A 19,007-nucleotide genomic window follows, 5' to 3' on the forward strand; every position below is an offset into this window, starting at 1 on the left:
CCCTCACAAATGTCCCCTCACCATCCCAACACCAATGTCCCCTCACCAGTTTCCCCGCCCAGCCTCCCCTCCCCAGCGTCCACACCCCGGCGCTCCCCCCCAGCTGAATGTGTGGAAACTGGAGATGCCGAGTGATGGTGGCCCTGTGCCTGCACACACCTTGGGTGTTTTTTCTCCCTGCGGGATTCTTGCCATTTGTCTTGGTGACAGCATCTTTTTCCAGGAGCAAGTGTGTTCTGTTTGCAGAATGGGAAATCTCTGCAATAATGCATTTGAGTTTTCTGCCTAACTCAAGGACAGAGTCCCCAATAATCTATTTAATATCCTGCATTGCGGTCTAACACGTACATTCATACTTCGCCTATCACATCATAGTCCATCTGGAAGTAATTTGAGGGTATCATGATTTTTCCAAGTTACTTTTTAATGGAGAATTCCTCTGGAAGCAGAAGGCTCCCAGCGGGGAGGAAACGTCCCCAGGAAGCTGCTGGCTGAAGGGTGGACTTGAACCGAGGATGGAGCCAGTGCAGCTCCAGGGGGCTGTCCGGACCTGCCGGGGAGCTGCACCTGTGACTCGGGGCTCTCCTTCCAGCGCCGAAAGTCCTGCTGTCCCCAGGGCCTCTGTCCCATGCGCAACCAGGCCCCTTCCCGCAGATGAGGGGACTCGTGGCCCAGGGACCTGCACTAAACCCCCAGTGCCCCGAATACCTGGGACCCTGCCTGCCATGGCTGCACCGGGCATCTGGGGACCCTGGCGCTGGGTCTCCTCACGCTGCGACCCCACTCCCTCCAACCCCAGCTCCCATGGCCCCCTGACCATGTGTCTTGCCCCTGCCCCAAGACTCGCAGCTCAGCTCTCAGCCCTGACCCGCAAACCGCAAACACACAACATTTGGTGCCAAGACTTTACTGGAGCTCACATGAGACTAAGGGGTCACCTGTCCCTGCCAGCACTTCTGTTCCCGGGAGATGCCCCGCTGCCCACCCTCTATCCTCCAGGGCCCACACAGACAAGCTGTGTCCCGACCAAGGTCACAGCTGTGCCCTCTGGGGATGGGTGACGGAGGGGCCACAGACCCCCGAGAGGCCTCCGGCGAGGTCACTCCTGCCGGGCCTCCAGGCTGTCCAGCACCAGCGCAGCCCGGGTCTTGGCTTCCTGCAGGAGGCCGGAGGCGCGATGGCAGATCTGACGGACACACGGAAAGAGCAACCTCGGATCCCTGCTGCCCACGGCCAGTTGGCAGCCACCCCAAGGCTGTGCATCCAGGCCCTGTGCGAGTCCCGGGCCCCGCGCCTGCCTTCTGCCCACCTGGTCCTTAAACGCCTCGTCCGTGATGTCCCTCAGGTTGATGAGCACGTTGAAATAGGCGCCAAACACACCCATCTCCAGGGCTTTGGCCGCCACCTGCAAGGACCCCGGGGATCGTGCTCGCCAAAGGCAGAGCTGGTCTACACAGATAAAACTGCAAAATCTGCCGGGAGGAGGGTCTCTGCCTGAGGGTCCCGGAGGGCTGGGCTTCGTCGTCCACACCACGAGGAGCCCAGCGCAGTCCCCGAGCTCCCCCGACAGACGGGGGCCCACGCTCAGCAGGGCTCCTGGCTTCCTCCCCCACTGAGCCTAGACACCTCCTCTTACCCAAGCAGGGCTCCTGGTGGCTCTGCCAATCTAGGAGCCGGGACCTCGGTTCTAGAGGCAAAGTCATCTCCCAGAGGCCCCCCGGAGGCAGCCTCGGGCTAACGGCCCGTCCACCGCCCAGGGCCACTTCCCGGGGACTGAGGGGACACTTCTCTGGGACCAGACACAGAAAACGGTGTCTCTCCTGTAAAGAAGCCAAAGAGCACGAGGCCTCAGGGCAGCTGAGCCCATGAGACGGGCGCTCCTCGCCCCGGAGCCACTGCCCGGCCCTGGCGACTGCCAGTGCGATGCGTCCATTTCCAGGAGTTGTCATGTGTGTTTTCTACTGTTTTGTTGTTTTTGAGACAGGGTCTTGCTCTGTCACCGAGGCTGGAATGCAGTGGCGTGATCACAGCTCACTGCAGCCTCGACCTCCTGTGCTCAAGCAATTCTCCCGCCTCGGCCTCCCAAGTAGCAGGGACCACAGGCACCTCCGTGCCTGGCGAACGTATCTGTTGTACAGACAGGGGCCACTATGTTGCCCGGGCTGGTCTCCACCTCCTGTACTCAAGTGATCCTCCCGCCTCAGCCTCCCGAAGTGCTGGGACCACAGGCATGAGCCACCGTTCCCAGTGGCTTCTAGAACAGAGGGTGGGGTGATACGGGGGTCTTGGGGGAGGTGGACCAACGTATACAGTGGTCAGGGTGGGCTCAGCAGACACATTTGGGTTCCTGCCTATCTGTGGTGTGACCATGAATGAAATCTTAGAACTCAGCAGACACGTGGGCCCTGATGGAGGAGGCCCAAGTCCCGGGAAGTGCCTGCGAACTGAGGTCTCCAGCCCGGCTCAGCCCAGCTCAGCCCAGCAAATCACCCTGCTCTCCAGCAACTGAGCCCCAACAACTGCTTCCTGCTCTACAGCAGGAAACCTGGGGTTCCCAGAGTCCCCCTACCTGGAGGTCTGAACGACAGGCCAGGTTCCCACACTGGGCCAGTTCCTGCAGCGCCGGCCAGAGTGAGGCCACCGTCTCCGCCAGCGTCAGGGGCACAGAGACTGCCCGCCTCAGTCCCTCCTGCAGGGCCGCCGTGCGCCTGGAAGGGGCAAGAGGAGAGCCTGGGCACGGGGCCACATGGGCAGGCAGTGGCCACGCTGCACCCCAATGGGTTGAGCAGGCAGCGGACGTGGGCGACTGAAAGTCATCCAAACACCCAGCACGCCCAGGGCAACCACCTCTGTCACAGCGCCCAGACACCTGGGGTCCTGGCCACTAACTCCCCAGACACAGAGGCCACGGGCACCCGGGATCCTGGCCACCAACTCCCCGATGCAGAGGCCCTGGGCGCCCGGGGTCCTGGCCACCAGCTCCCCAGACGCAGAGGCCATGGTCACCCAGGATCCTGGCCACCAGCTCCCCAGACGCAGGCCCCAGGGTGGCGGCCGGGCTCACCTGTCCTTTTCCTCAGGTGTATTCTTGGGCAGCTTCATTGCTTCCTGCCAGAAACAGACAGAAGCGCCGGGCGAGTGACCATGGGGGGAGCAGCCACGCCCTCTGAGCTCCCATGAGGGGCTGTGGGCGAGGACTGTGTCCCAGGCAGGGGCAAGTTCTCAGCAAACGGAGCTTCAGCATCCGTCGGGCCTGTGGTTTACAGCCCTTGGCGTCAGGCCCGGTGGATGGTTGGGGTGGAGCGGGGTCAGGGGCACAGCAGGTGGTCGGAGAAGACGGGGATGTGAAGAGGGGCAGGCAGTTCCCTCAGGGCCCTTATTCTCAGATAAGGAGCCCTCGAACCTGTAAGGCAGGAGCAGCTCCGGGCTGGGGTCTCTAACATAAGCAGCTGCAGCACCCCAAGCCTGGGTCTAAGAGGCTCAGACTGTGCAGACGGACTAAGCAAACTCCAAATCCCCTCGCGCCCCTCCCCGGCCACAGGCACTGGCCTTTCTGAGGGCTCACAGGTGTGGCTCATGGCAACACCTGAAGGCACTTGGCTCCTCAGACCCGCCCGAGGTGGGCAAGCTTGGCTCGGGTCACAGGCCGACTTCCTAGGACAAGACTGAGCACAGGGACCCCCTGGGAGCCCTGCTCACACCCCGCTGTGACCAGAGTCCCAGCCTCAGGGGCGGTCGGTGGGGAACGTGCGCACTTCATCTTGAAGATTCAGCCTAATCTCCGCCAGAAAGTCATCATCAACGGCCCCTTCCCCCTGCCATGGACGGGAGCAAACGCTCCCTGGGCCCCGGCCAGAACTGGATTCTATGACCGTCCCAACAGCGATGATCGAGGAGCAGAAATGCCCAGTGTCTCCCTGACCGGTTGGGCGTTGTCGGGACCATGCCTCCTGGCCGCAGCCCTCTCCCGACCCAGGGTCTGCAGAGTTTCGCACAGAGGCGGGACGCCATCCCCACGCCGTGATTAGTGCTATGAACACCCCCTCGGCCAGACCCTGCGGTGTCCACAGCCTCCCCGGGCTGAGCATGTGCTTCACGCGGCCACGTCTGTGACCGGCCGAGGCCGCCCGCCAAGGTGGCAGCGTTTCCTCTGATTCATTGTGAGGCTGGGTTTTTTTGGTGATGGGGAAACACAGCTTTCTATTCCATCTGGAAATCACTTATGTATTTGGTGCAAGGTAAGAATGTCTCCTTACTTTTTTCAAAAGTCCAGCTTCGTGTTGCTCACAGGGAGTGTGAACAATCCAGCCCCTCACCCGCCACAGTGACCGCTGATGCCTGGCGCAGCCCCCCGTCCCCACCCGTGTTCCTCTAAACTATACGCCTGGCATTTCTGCTCCTTTCCTGTCTCTTGATTACATTTTCATTTACGGACTTTTTCTCTCTACTTGTTTTTTAATTATCCAACTATTCATCTTATTTCTTATTTTACTTCTAAATTTAAAATTGTCTCTACATTATATATATATGTAAACGTATGCATACATAAACACACATATAAACCTATGCATACGTAAACACACATATAAACCTATGCATACGTAAACACACATATAAACCTATGCATACGTAAACACACATATAAACCTATGCATACACAAACACATATATAAACATATACATTTACTGCAGAGACGGTCTCGTTCTGCCGCCCAGGCTGGAATGCAGTGGTGCAATCACAGCTCACTGCAGCCTCAGACTCCTGCCCTCACGCTACCCCCGCCCTAACCTAAGCCTCCTGAGTAGCTGGGGCCACAGGCAACTGCTACCGCGCCTGGCTATTTCTTTTTTCTCTTTTTTCTTTTGGTAGACACGTGGTTGCCCGGGCTGGTTTCAAACTCCTGAGCTCAAGGGCTTCTCCACCTTGACCTCCCAAAGTGCTGGGGTTACAGGTGTGAGCTGCCACGCCTGGCCTATTTCTAATATGTATATTTAAATTGGTGATTGTTTTTAAATGCCTCTCCAGGTCTAAAGTTCATCAACCCATTAAAGTCTAGAAAAGATCATGTTGTCCTGGGGAGGCCTTTTAAACTGTGATACAAGACCCGGAAAAGAGTCAGGATTGGTACATTTGACGGCCTAAAGCTTAAGAAGCCCCCACAAGCAAAGTCCAACGATGATGAAGGACACATCGGGGAGCTTTATTTACTGGGGAGCTGCACCCAGAACGAGGCCTGGTTCCCCCAGTAAATAAAGAAGCCCCACAACGCAGGGAAAGGCCCAAGGGAAACCTAAGAGGAAACGGGTTGAAACGTATCCTGACGTCTGGAAAACGCTTTACCTCCCTGGTAAAGGGAAGCGCGTCCCAGAACAAGAGGCTCCGTGAGCAGCGTCGCCGCTGGGGGCTTCTGAAAACTCGAGGGACGGGAAGGTGAACCCCCCGAAGGCCCATCCATTGTAAAAGTAAATAAATGAACCTGAGCTTAAAAACGGCTGGAAAAGGTGTTCCGCGTCTACACCTCCCTTCAAACAGGTCCGTGGGGCTCCGCACTGCCCTGCTCCGGAGGCTTCCTGACCTTTCTCTGCCTTTTCCCGGGCTCTCTGGCCCTTGCCCTGGGCTCCGAGCGCCAGCACCCGTCTGCAGGGAGGTGCGGTCACCGCCCCGGGTCTGTGCGGTCAGGTCTCCGCACGGCAGAGAGCTGCCCCCCAAACCTGGGCTCCCCTCCGGGAGGCGCCTGTCCCTTGTACCCCGGCCACGGCCCGTGAGTGTGGGGTCACCCTGGCCAAACCCGCAAACCCCGCTGGGCCCCGCACTCGCAGGGGTGAGGGCGGAGCTGGTTGTCGAGGCCCAGACGGCGCCAGTTGTGACCCCCCAGCCCCTCCCCGGCCGGAGGCTGACCCGCTTCTCACTGGGCCCCGGCGGGGGGTTCGCTGTGGTTGGGCCCGGGGAGGCAGGGGCGCCCCGGGGCGCTGCTGTGGGCGCCACTCACCAGGCAGGCGGCGAAGGCCTCGGCGTCCGCGTCCACCAGCGCGGTCAGCTTGGCCGCGGCCTCGCGGAACGGCGGGATCAGGCGCCGCATCGTGGCGTCCAGGGGCTGGAACTGGCGCCGCCCGTAGGTCATGAGCCCCACCATGGAGCCCAGCGCCGCGCCCTGCGGGAGGGGAGACTGTGGGGGGCGCGGCTGCGGGGGGCGCGGGGACCCCAGACGCCCGGGACGCCCCAGGAGCAGAGAGGGACCCGCGTGCTCCCTGCTGCGTCCGGCCGAGGGTCCCGCCCGTGTGGCCCCGCGTCTCCGCCCGCCCGGGGCGGCCCCAACCCTCCCCCACAACTGCCCCCTCCCTGCCACCTCGTTTTGCCCCCACCCACCCCCGGGCTCACCATGGCCGCAGCGGCCGCCGCCACCGAACCGCCCCCGGGAGCCGCCGAGCGGGCGCCCACCTCGTCAACGAAGGCGCGCAGGGACTTGTCGCCCAGGCCGCGCTCAGGGCGGGAGTCAGGGACCAGGTACCTGCGGGGTGAGCGCGGCTCAGCGGCGGGCGGTGTCCCGGAGAGGGGAGTGGGGGAAGCGCGTCCTCCGGGGAGGGGGGGGAGCGCGTCCTCTGCCGGGGGAGGGGAGCACGCCCTCTGGGGGGGGGAAGCGCGTCCTCGGGATGTGGGGTGGGGAGCGCGTCCTCCGGGGACGGGGGGGAGAGCGCGTCCTCAGGGGTGTGGGGGGAGCGCGTCCTCAGGGGAGGAGCAGTGGGACCCGCGGGGTCTCTGCGCCCCCCTCACCCCCAGACCCGGGCTTGGCACCGGCCGCGGAGGCGGCGCCCGCGGGGAGGCGCTGGGAAGACTGAGCCGTCTCCACGCGGAAACTGGGGCCCCCAGGGCCGGGTGGGGGGAGGGGGCGCCGAGCAGGGAGGGTAAGAGCGGGGAGGGCAGAGGCTCACTCGATGATCCGCTCCTTGGGGTTGAAGGGGGACAGCGAGTCCAGGCCCAGCCGGTTCACCACCTGGAAAAGCGGCTTGGAGTAGAAACGGCCCGGCGCGTCTCCACCCCCAGGACAGCCTCCACCCTGCGGGTCCCACCCTTGCTGCAGCCGCCCCCGTCCTGAGCTCACGGGCGCTTTGCGGGGAGCAGGGTAGAAGCGTGGCTGGCACCCCCCACCCTCACCCCTGCCCCACCAGGAGCCCTGTGTCCCCCCAGCAGGCACCCCATACAGACACTCACCCTGGGTTGCCCTTGGGGAAACTGAGGCCCCGAGAAAGGAGTCGTCCCCTGATGACCCCTAAGCTAACTGTCACTCATCTCTCACCGCCCCTCACCCCGCTCAGCCCATCGCTGTCAGCCGCGGGCAAACAGCTTAATTCTCCACGTCTTCACGTCTAACAAGTCCTGAAAGCCCGGAACAGCCCCGCGTCACCCACAAAGAAACTCTTACCCAGAAAAGGGAATTTTACCCACATTCAAAATAAAGTTGCAACAGTCGCATTTAAGATTAGAATTCATTCTGCGAAACCCATTCAGAACGCGCTGGCTATGCGACCCCACCCCACAGAGGGGAACAGCAGCCCGCGCTCCTGCGGCCTGGAGCCCGGTGGGTGGAGGCCGCCTCCCCCGCCTCCCTGGTGGCCACAGACCAGCAAGCCCCAAGGCAAAGCCTCCTGCCAGGAAACCCCAGGAAGACGCGCGGTCTTTTAAAGGCTCGGCCAAGCTAAAAGACAGGAAATCATCCGGGACCAGGCGTGAGCAGAAAGGCGAGTCCGAACGGCCCGCTAGCCTGGAGCTGGGTCCGCTCTGGGGCAACTGCCCCCCTCTGGCAGCCCCCCATGAGTGGGGGGGGTCTCGGCCTTCAGAGTGGAGTACCACTGGAGACCCCTGGAAAGTCACATTCCCAAGGATGAATTAGAAACAGCACCCGCCGGAGGAAGCAGTGGAGGTACTTCCCAGTCCCTGCCTTCCCTTTGGGTGAAGCAGGAAAAAAAATCTCCGACAGGGCTACGGGCCTCACCCGACACGGAGTTCGCTCCTGTGTGGTTCCAAGGCTCCAAGCCGAAAGCTCAGCTTCGGGGTCTGTGGCGCAGTGTCCGGGAGCGCTCGCACAAACCCTCCTTGGAGGAGGGTCAATCTTGTGTCCAGGAATTACCACATGAAATTCCAAGGAGCCCGCATTCACAAGCAAAACTCACAGCACAGAACGCGAAGCAGCCTCACCACCAGGAGGCAGCATGGAGCCACGGGCGCCCCCAGACGCGCGCAGGCCGCAGGCCCGGGACCCTTCGGGGAAAGAAGACAAAACTCGGCCCGGGCGCGGTGGCTCACGCCTGCAATCCCAGTACATTGGGAGTCCCAGGCGGGTGGATCACGAGGTCAGGAGTTCAAGACCAGCCTGGCCAAGATGGTGAAACCCCGTTTCTACTAAAAAAAAAAAATAGAATAATTAGCCGAGGGTGGCGACGGGTGCCTGTAATCCCAGCTATTTGGGAGACTGAGGCAGAGAATTGCTTGAACCCATGAGGTGGAGGTTGCAGTGAGCCAAGATCGCGCCACTACACGCTCCAGCTTGGGAGGCAGAGCAAGACTCTGTCTCAAAAAAAAAAAAAAAAAAAAAAGACAAAACCCAAAACCCCATGCTGGAAAGCACAGGGGGCCTCACACGTAGGAAGACAAGGCCGTGTGCAGGAGCAACAGCTGCTGCTTAGAGAAGACGACGCTGGAAGGCTGTCTGTCACTGGCTACTAAAACTTAGGCTGGAATTTCAGCAGATAAACAGGCATTTATCTACCTACACGATACTTTAAACACCTTCAAGTACTCCCACAAAGTGATGATGGCAAAAGGAAAAACAGTAACATTGCAGTGAAGGGCCCAGGAGGAAGGGCGCCGCACTGACCGCGTGCCTGGTCCACGTGGGCACCCTGAGAAAACGCGCGTCGTGGGGAGCTGGCTTCTCTCAGGGGAACACACAGCATTTATGCTCTTCCTGCCGGAAGTGCGTAACTGGCCGGGCGTGGTGGGGCGCGCCTGTCGTCCCAGCACTTTGGGAGGCTGACGTGAGTGGATTGCTTGAGTCCAGGAGTTTGAGACCAGCAAAACCCCATCTGTTCACAGTTAGCCAGGAGTGGATTTGGGAGGCTGGGGTGGCAAGATCTCCTGAGCCCTGGAGGTTGGGGCTGCAGTGAGCTGTGACTGCGCCACTGTACTCCAGCCTGGGTGACAGAGCAAGACCCTGTCTCAAAAGAATTAATTAATTTAATTTAATTTAAATTTAAAATGCACAACTACATCTGGTCACAAGCTTCGTCAGACCGGTCCTCACTGAGGCGCTTTGAAAAGCCTGTCCTTTTAAACTATGTCAAGGCCAGTGAGGGTCAAGGAAGACGGGGAATAGCTCTGGACGACAGGAGGCAAGGCCGGCTCAGTGCTCTGTGTTCCGGGAGCTGGATGGTGGGTTGAAGGAGAAACCACTATGATGCGAATAACTCCGACACTGATGCGATTTGGTTGCGGCCTGACGGTTACTAGGTAGTAGGATTGTGTCAGTGTTGAATTTCCTGATTTTGATCATTACAGTGTGGTTATGTAAGAGAATGTCTTTGTTCTTAAGAAGCACAGCCTTAATAAATTAGGGGTAAAAGATCACAGTGTCTTCAACCCAACTTTTAAATAGTCCAGAAAAAAATATAATATGATGATGCACAAATACATGGGGCAAAATCCAAGCACTTGGAAAACATGGGTGGAGGGCAGGAGTGGAGAGCCACCCGTATCTTCTCTGTGAGAAATTGTACAAAATTTAAAGTCACAAAAAATTCTGCGGCCGGGCACAGTGGCTCACGCCTGTAATCCCAGCACTTTGGGAGGCCATGACAGGCAGGTCACGAGGTCAGGAGATCGAGACCATCCTGGCTAACATGGTGAAACCCCATCCCTACTAAAAATATAAAAAATTAGCTGGTCGAGGTGGCACACGCCTGTAATCCCAGCTACTGGGGAGGCTGAGGCAGGAGAATCGCTTGAACCCGGGAGGCGGAGGTTGCGGTGAACCGAGATCGTGCCACTGCACTCCAGCCTGGGTGACAGAGCGAGACTCCATCTCAAAAAAAACACATTGTAACAGCCAGGAATACAGTAGACTATGCCACAAACGTGCCGTGATGGAGAGGCTGGCTGGGTTTCAGAAAAGCGCTGTGAATGCAGGAGGAAGAGGTGCAGAGGCGTGAAGACGGAGGCAGAGGCGACATCGAAGCTGCTGCGGCCTCGCAGTGTCCCTACGTTAGAGTACTAAGTAACTGGCTCAGCGACCGATCTCACAGGAGAAAACGTGCCTGAGCCGACGCAAGGACGGAGTCCACCAGCCACGAGAGCCACGTCAGTAAGACACGAGCAGGGTCAAAACCAACCGCCAAAAAGCAAAAGCTCTCCCAAACATCCCGTCAAGCGGATTGTGCTCATTGTGAAAAACACACCTGGAACGAAGTGGCCTCGAGTGAAAGGACAGATAAGGGTGGAGAGCGTCTCTGCAGACGCTGCCACACCCCAGCAGGACCTGGGTCCCCCGGAACCCAGACTCCGGGGGCCTGAGGCCTAGGTGTCCACAAGACGATGGGAATCACTTTCTGAAGGAGTCGCTCCGTGGGAGGAGATCTGCACCCCATAGCTGGAGCCACACACACATCCATAAGCCGCCCGTTCCGGGGGTGCAGGGAGCCCCCGTGGAGGTGGTGGGAGGAGGCGCAGGTCCCTCCACGGGAGCACAGCCGGCCCAGGAGGCGAGACCCGGCAGAGAGGGGTGCTGTCCTCTCTGTGGAACTTGCACAAGTGAGCGTATTATAGGTCACAAAAAAAAACCTCAGGAAAGTTCCCAAAATGAAAATGAAAAGTGGAATCTCATCTTCTGAACACGAGTCAATAAAACGAAGAGAGGGAGGGGAAGGAAAGCTGGGCCCCAGGGGTGTGAGCTCCACCGCAGCCTCCCCACCTTCCCACACGCCCCTGTCCGACCCGTCGGGGCGGCAGCCCGGCCCACCAGCCTGATCCGGTGTGAGCGCCGGCCGCAGCCTCCCGGGGATGTGAGCAGCCGCAGCCGCCGCCCACCCTCCCGCGGGCCCCCACCGTCCTCGGCAGCCCGGCCCACCAGCCTGATCCGGTGCGCCTCCTCCAGGATGAAGAGGTTCTCCTTCTTGCAGTAGAAGGCGGCTGCATCTAGCAGAGCCTTCAGGGGCACCAGGCCGACCAGCTGTGAGCCCACCACCGGGAGGCTCAGCTCCTGCCGAAGCACAGGTGGTGTCAGCACGTGGGGCAGGTGGAGAACCGCCCTGGCTGGACATCGGGGACGTGGGGCCCCCGCCCTGCCCACAGGAGGGATCTGCGCGCCCCTCACAGCAGCAGTGGCTGCTCCTGGCGGGCTCACCCGCGCCTCTCGGCAGGTCTCCTCGTAGACCGTGTGCAGCGCCGTGACCTCAAAGTCCAGGAGGTTGGTGGACACCTGAGCCAGGTTCTTCTCATCCAGGTACCAGCCGATGCCCTGAACCTTTTTCAGAAGTCCCGGCTGCAAAGGAAGAGCGTTCCTCAGCCTGGGCTAGAAGCTCGTCCTGCCTGGCCCTGCCAGCTTCTCCTGGTGCTCGCATCCCCCAGCTGGATGGGGCAGAGCCTGTGCCCGGGTGGATGCTGTGGTTCTCCTCCTTCCCGCCCCGAGTTGGCCAGGGAGGGGCAGAGAGACTTCGCTTGCCACAGGGAAACTGACCACAAGGGTCAGACGCCGGCACCCACCCCTGCAGGCCCCGCTCAGCCCAGGCCCTGCCTCCCAGCCACGCTCTGCCCTAGATGTGGGGAAATGCTGCAGGGTGGGGCCCCATGGACCACCACGCCGCTCTCCCATCCACCTGCTCCCCGACACGTCCCCTCAGTCCCGAACTCCTCACGGCGACTCAGTCCACATGGGGGGACTCTGACCTCCGCCTTCGGCTGGGGCATGAAGCGGGACTTGGAGGTCACTATGCTATTGTGCTGAGTCTGCAGGTTGGGAAACTGGGCCCCAGGACCTCAGCTGCCTGTGGGACCCGGGTCTCTGAGTGGGGAACAGGTGGGCAGGGAGTCCCTCCACCTCTGTCTCCAGATATCTACACCATCTGTGCCAGGGTGACGCTCAGACAGGGCGATCTCTGCTGTGCAGACTTGGAGGAGAAAGGCCTGGGGGCACCTGAAGGTCCGCAGGGGTGTTGGGGCCCCCAAGGCATCTGGAGGGATGTGGGGGGCCCCTGAGGGCACCTGTGACTCTGGAAGTAGCTGTTTCCCAGGAGGATGGAAATGCTGCCTCGTTTTAACAAAAGGAAGCCCTGCCTCCTTCCATGGAAAATCCCCTTGGAGCCGGAGTCCTCAGCTTCACTCCACCCCTGACCTGCCAACCTGGGGACCTGTGCTGCCCCCGCAGGGTGCGGACGCTGAGGCTGGGCCAGCCTGGAAGGGGAAGGCCGAGCCCTGTCTGGCCAGTGCCCCGTCCACACCCCGACCACCCTGCCTGAGGCACTCAGCCTCTGACCCTTTCCTGAGGGGCCAGGTGGGGGTCAGTGAACAGGGTCACCTGGTCCTTCCCACCGCCCTGCTCCTGCAGGTTGAGGGGCTGGGTGGGGGTTGTGAGGGGGTCACCTGGTCCTTCCCACGGCCCTGCTCCCACAGGTGGACGGGCTGGGTGGGGGTTGTGAGGGGGTCACCTGGTCCGTCCCACGGCCCTGCTCCCGCAGGTTGAGGGCAATGCGGTGGGCTTGCTCCTTCGTGCTGAGCAGGTTGATGTTGAAAGCGATGAGGAACTTCCTGGCCCCTGTGGCCGTGGCCCCCCAGCTGGGGACAAAGGAGCTGGGGCCAAAGTCAGGTGCCCACTCGGCCTGCTCGAGCTGTGGGCAAGTTCACCCCGGGGTGAAATGACCCCCAAGGGAGGGAGCAGCCCCACCAGGGTCCCAGTTCCCAGGAAGGAGGGGCTCAGCCCAGCCACCCCAGCCAGGACAAAGGGGCAGGTCCCCCTCCTTCCCAGGCTCAACCGCTGGGGTGGGGGCACCTTCTTAGGGAGGGCCTCATACTCCCCAGCCCGGATGGCCGACAGGGTCCGACGACTGTCCATCCTGGCCGCCTCGCCATACAGGTAGACTGCAGGAGAGCCCAGCGGTCAGGCGTTGGCAGGCAGTCCGGGGGGTCCAGGACTCAGTTCCTGGAGGACCCAGGCGGAGGGGTTCTCTCCAGCCTAAACCTGGGGATGGGCCCCACCATGCCCTCTCCCGGCTGCACCCGCTGTCCACCTCGGATGGATATGGGTGGTCCCGGTGGACCCTCAGCCAGCACCCCCACCCACCCCCCGGCTCACAAGGCCTTGAAAAGTCAAATTGCAGGGTTAGGATAGAACACGTGGGACATGGTGACGCCGGACGCTCACGCTTCTGTTTTCCTTGTATAATAAACAGAACGACAAGCGACCACATAAATATAACCACAGCGAAAAGGAAAAAGTCGTGTTCCCTGCACGCCTGTGTGATGTGACGTGGGTTACATATGTCCTGCATGGCAGCCTGACAGTGCCATGGGTTACGTGTGTCCTGCATGGCAGCGTGACAGTGCCATGGGTTACGTGTCCTGCATGGCAGCGTGACAGTGCCATGGGTTACGTGTGTCCTGCATGGCAGCGTGACAGTGCCATGGGTTACGTGTGTCCTGCATGGCAGCGTGACAGTGCCATGGGTTACGTGTGTCCTGCATGGCAGCGTGACAGTGCCATGGGTTACGTGTGTCCTGCATGGCAGCGTGACAGTGCCATGGGTTACGTGTGTCCTGCATGGCAGCGTGACAGTGCCATGGGTTACGTGTGTCCTGCATGGCAGCGTGACAGTGCCATGGGTTACGTGTGTCCTGCATGGCAGCGTGACAGTGCCATGGGTTACGTGTGTCCTGCATGGCAGCGTGACAGTGCCATGGGTTACGTGTGTCCTGCATGGCAGCGTGACAGTGCCATGGGTTACGTGTGTCCTGCATGGCAGCGTGACAGTGCCATGGGTTACGTGTGTCCTGCATGGCAGCGTGACAGTGCCATGGGTTACGTGTGTCCTGCATGGCAGCGTGACAGTGCCATGGGTTACGTGTGTCCTGCATGGCAGCCTGACAGTGCCATGGGTTACGTGTGTCCTACATGACAGCGTGACTGTGCCATGGGTTACGTGTGCCCTGCATGCCTGTGTGATGTGATGTGGGTTACATATGTCCTGCATGCCAGTGTGATAGTGACGTATGCCCCTGCCTCGGGGTTCCTTCCAGGGGGCGCTGGGTTTCTCAGCCCAGGGGCGGGTGTGCACTCCGCCCGGGTTTGTCTCTGTGTGTTCGGTATCATTTTCTTGCTTAGATTGAATTCTCCAGGTGAAATGATCGTACTCTAGAAGGCTCTTGGCTCGCCGGCCCAGCTGTGCCGCGGGACAGTTTCAGGGGCCCCGGGCCCGCGCGGCCACAGGTGAGGTTGCGTTTCTTTCGGTACTGAGGGAGCTGCCCTTCTGCAGCTTGGCGTTTTGGAACAACCTGCCCTGGCAAGAGCAGTCGAGGGCAGAGAACTGCGGGCACTGAACCCGCGCCAATGAGACGGGAGGGAGCGCGGAGGGTGGGGCACGCTCACCTGGCACGGCCAGCTCCTCTGCCAGCCGCCGGCCAAAGGTCTGGGCGCAGAGCACACAGTCGTCCATGCTGACGCCCCTCACGGGGATGAAGGGGCAGACATCCAGGGCCCCCATGCGGGGGTGCTCCCCTGCAGAGAGATGGCAAGGCCGGGCAGGAGGCTGGGAGTGGCCGTGGGTGGGAGCCCCACGGGGCTCTCAGACCCTCTGTCCTCTCCGGCCTGGGCAGCCCCCCATCCACACACCCAGCTAGCAGCTCACGCTGACCACAGGGAGGAGGCCGGCCCTGGGCACTCCCAGCCCTGCCCCAGCGGCAGCATCAGTCCCTCCGGGACAACGGACATTCCTGGACAGTCCTCCCAGCCAGTGTCGGAGGCCACTCGGTCCAGAAGCAACAGCCTGAGCAGGCAGTTTGGCATCTTTGGGATAAACCTGTCCCTCTCCTAAGTCACAAGAATAACTTTCTAACGGCTGCCCCTGGCCAGGCTTAGAGACTCCCTGAAGCGGGGAAGCCACACTGTTTCCCGAGCGTTCTTCTCACTAGCCGAGTCCCTTGCTGTGGCTACACCAGCCTGTGGGGCAGAGCCCACCCCTGGACGCCAGCCTCGCCTTTGCCTCCACTGCCCGGGGCTGGTTGCTTTGCGATAAGCTTCTCGTCCTTCCACCTCTAGGGGTCACTGTGAGCCCCGGCCTCTCAGGAGCAGCCCACCGCCCAGCCCCTGGCCAGCGCCCGTGTGTCCACACACCTTTGACCCTGCCCGCCCACCGAGGTGTTTGGCTTGTGGGCTGTTGGCAGGTCAGCTTCTGGGCAGCCCTTCCCCGTCCAGGGCCTGCTGCAAGACCGGCTCTCGGCCCCCCTGGCGTGTGGGCAGGTGGCCGGGCCCACAGACCTTCCCCGGCACGGCCCCTCCCCCACCCAGCCTTGGAGCTTGGCGACCTGGGGTCCCCAGAGCACAGCCTGCAGTCGGGGGACTGTGACCCCCACACTCCAGGGTCCTCCAAGGAGAGCCAGAGCCAGCCCCGCTGGACCCCACATTCCGTGCCTGGGCCCTGGGCCTCCTTCCCCTCCCAGGACACCGGGACAGGGCTCAGCCCTGACACCCCGCGACGTGGCGGCCACGGGAGAGCCCGGAGCCTCACCTCGGTGCTCGCTCATGTCAATGAGCCGGGAGGCAGCGCGGGCCGTGTTGAGGGCCCCCTCCACCACGCACGCCGGCGGCCCCACAAAGGTGTACACGGTGCGGTTGGTGGAGGGGCCGGCGTCCACGTCCAGCAGCACACAGCCAGGGGTCTGTGCGATGGCTCCCGAGATGGCATCGATCACCTGGACACAGGCCCGGCCCCCACACCTCAGCCTCCCCATTTGAAAGAAGGAAAAGGAGCTTGGAGGTGGCCGCACCCCGACACCCAAACGTGGGCTGAGGAGGCGGGCCAAGCCTTTGGGGACCCCCCGACGAGCTGCGCTCCCCCCGCAAACACCTGCTGCTCCCCCCGCAAACAGCGGCTGCCCCGGGACTTTCACAGGGGCCCAAGCCCGGCCCGTACAAGGAGGCGCTGCAGGCCGTGCCTCCAGGAGAAACGCCCCAGGTTCTGTCCCCACTGGCAGATGCTGGAGGCAAGAAGGTGACCACAGGCACAGGGCACAGAGGGCCAGGCCCCAACCCCCGAGCAGAGGAGGGGCCAGAAGGGCCTGGAAACTTCCAGGCGGCAGGACAGCTGGGAGCAGGGGCTCGGCCTCAAATCTCCACGTCCCCGGGCCTTGGTGGGGGCTGGGATCCCGGCGTGATGAGGCCTCCCTGAACCCCTGCAAGTGACCGCTGTGACCCGGCGCTGCCCTCTGGGAGGCCTTCCAGGCGGCCTGTGGGGCCTGCACTTGTTCCTGGAGGAGCCTGGACCTCAGAACCATGGAGGGCCAGAGGCCCGACCTGGGGGCCTGCCTGACCCCTCTGTGCTGTCTCCTTTCGGGTCCAGCGGGGATGGTGGCGGCAGCTGCCTCACCAGGCTTCAGGGCGGGGGCTCGGTCATTTACGCCAGCCCCAGTGGAGGCAGGGTGGCCTCATGTGACCCCATGCAGCCCTTTTCATCAGCGTTAGGGGCTTCACTTTCAGTAGGGGAACAAGGCCCTTTGAGGCCCAGAGATCTGCCCAGACCCCCACGGGAAGCACAGCCAGGCCTCAGCGCCTACAGCCCGCCGTCGTGTTCCACCTACCCCTGGGTCAGGCACTCCCACGTCCCCCCAACCACAGGATATCCTTAAGGCCCATGGAGAGCGGCTCCTCCCCTGCCAGGCCACGCCACACCAAGCCCACTGCCCCTCCACGGCCTGGGCCTCAGCTGCCCCACTGGCCCCTGGATGCTCCAGCCGCTCCTCGGGGTCTCACCTCCTGGTTCTTCCCCTCGAAGAAGTTGGGGACGCACTCCACCAGCTGGGACATGGCCAGTACCTCGATCTAGACGCTACTCTCTGGGGCAGACAGCAGCAGGGGCCAGGGCTCCCAGCCACAGCCAGGACCTTTATACAGCCTCCGGCAGCACCTCCCACAGCTGCTCATTAACCAGCGAGTCACCACGAGGAGCAGTGGGGCCACGGTCCCTGCGCAGGCACGGGGCGGGCGCTGCAGAGCCACACTGGGTGCTGTCCACCTGGACGGGGCGGCTCCACTCAGCCAGTGTGGGTTCCCCGGAAAGCAGCACGTGCCGGGGCGGAGGGGTGGGCGCTGAGGGCCCCCAGGAGCATCAGGCCAGCCTGGCTGGAACCCCGGCGTGATGAGGCCTCCCTGTGCCCCTGCCAGTGACCCCTGTGACCCTGTGCTGCTTTCCGAGAGACCTTCCAGGCCACCCCTGGGGCCTGCGCTTGCTCCTGAAGGAGCCTGGAACTCAAGGCCGTGGAGGGCGAGAGGCCGGTGTGAGGCCCTGGCTTGCAGCACCCAACCAAGCTCAGCTCAGCTCAGACAGGAGTGTTCAGGGGAGCAGGCGTGTGAGAGTGAGCACGGATACACATGAGCACAACGCAGGGAGCACGCGTGTGAGAGTGAGGTGGATACACGTGAGCGTGGGGCAGGGAACATGCATGTGAGGGTGGATACATGTAAGTGTGGGGCAGGGAGCACACATGTGAGAGTGAGGTGGATACACGTGAGCGTGGGGCAGGGAACATGCATGTGAGGCTGGATACATGTAAGCGTGGGGCAGGGAGCACGCGTGTGAGAGTGAGGTGGATACACGTGAGCGTGGGGCAAGAAACATACATGTGAGGGTGGATACATGTAAGCGTGGGGCAGGGAGCACGCATGTGAGAGTGAGGTGGATACATGTGAGCATGGGGCAGGGAACATACATGTGAGGGTGGATACATGTAAGCATGGGGCAGGGAGCACACGTGTGAGGTGGATACACCTGAGTGTGGGGCAGGGAACATGCATGTGAGGCTGGATACATGTAAGCGTGGGGCAGGGAACATGCATGTGAGGTGGATACACGTGAGCGTGGGGCAGGGAACATACACGTGAGGGTGGATACATGTAAGTGTGGGGCAGGGAGCACGCGTGTGAGAGTGAGGTGGATACACATGAGCGTGCGGCAGGGAACATGCATGTGAGGCTGGATACATGTAAGCGTGGGGCAGGGAGCACGCGTGTGAGAGTGAGGTGGATACACATGAGTGTAGGGCAGGGAACATGCATGTGAGGCTGGATGCACGTGAGCGTGGCGCAGGGAGCACACATGTGAGAGTGAGGTGGATACACGTGAGCGTGGGCAGGCATGATGCTGAGGCCCCAGCTCTCCCCAGCAGCTGCTCCCCCGGCTGGAGGCATCCCACAACGTCAGTGGCACCAGGGAGACCTCGCGTCTCCACGTTTGGCTGCTGCCCACTTGCACTGCTTTCGTTATTTTCTCGTTTTTGTTGTTGTTGAGACAAAGCCACACTCTGCCGCCCAGGCTGCAGGGCGGTGGCACAGTCACGGCTCACGGCAGCCTTGGCCCTGGGACTCATGCGATTCTTTCACCTCAGCCTCCTGAGCAGCCGGGACCACAGGCACGCACCACCACACCGGCTAAATTTTCAGTTTTTGTAGACACGGTGACGTGGTCTGGCTGTGTCGCTCCCACAATCCCCACGTGTCGCAGGAAGGCCGGTAGGAGGTAAGGGGATGATGGGGGCGGGTTTTTCCGTGCTGGTCTCCTGATAGTGAACGGTCTTGTGAGGTGTGCTGGTTTTATAAGGGCAGGCCCCTGCGCACTCTAGCAAGACGTGCCTCTGCTCCTCCTTGCCTTCTGCCATGACTGTGAGGCCTCCCCAGCCTCGTGGAACTGTGAGTCCATTAAACCTCTTTTTCTTTATAAATTACCCAGTCTTGGGTACGTCTTTATTAGCAGCATGA

The 19,007-nt window shown here is 61.6% G+C and overlaps 1 protein-coding gene across 1 annotated transcript; it reads right to left on the reverse strand.

Annotated features, from left to right (window-relative positions):
- Nucleotides 1–813: 813 nt before the first annotated feature.
- Nucleotides 814–17,098, reverse strand: LOC135271853 (formimidoyltransferase-cyclodeaminase-like). Its single transcript, XM_064369872.1, has 14 exons — nt 17,007–17,098; nt 15,766–15,949; nt 14,628–14,756; nt 13,035–13,123; nt 12,694–12,873; nt 11,394–11,531; nt 11,118–11,249; nt 6,931–6,992; nt 6,380–6,509; nt 5,991–6,152; nt 3,065–3,108; nt 2,570–2,708; nt 1,310–1,405; nt 814–1,186 (listed from the first exon to the last, which is right to left on the reverse strand). Exons 1-14 carry the CDS (start codon nt 17,058–17,060, stop codon nt 1,100–1,102), a joined length of 1,626 nt encoding a protein of 541 aa, XP_064225942.1. The 5' UTR covers nt 17,061–17,098; the 3' UTR covers nt 814–1,099.
- Nucleotides 17,099–19,007: the final 1,909 nt, after the last annotated feature.

The sequence above is a fragment of the Aotus nancymaae genome, unplaced genomic scaffold (assembly GCF_030222135.1).
Source record: "Aotus nancymaae isolate 86718 unplaced genomic scaffold, 86718_ANA_hifiasm-v0.15.2.pri h1tg000094l, whole genome shotgun sequence".
Lineage (NCBI taxonomy): Eukaryota > Metazoa > Chordata > Mammalia > Primates > Aotidae > Aotus > Aotus nancymaae.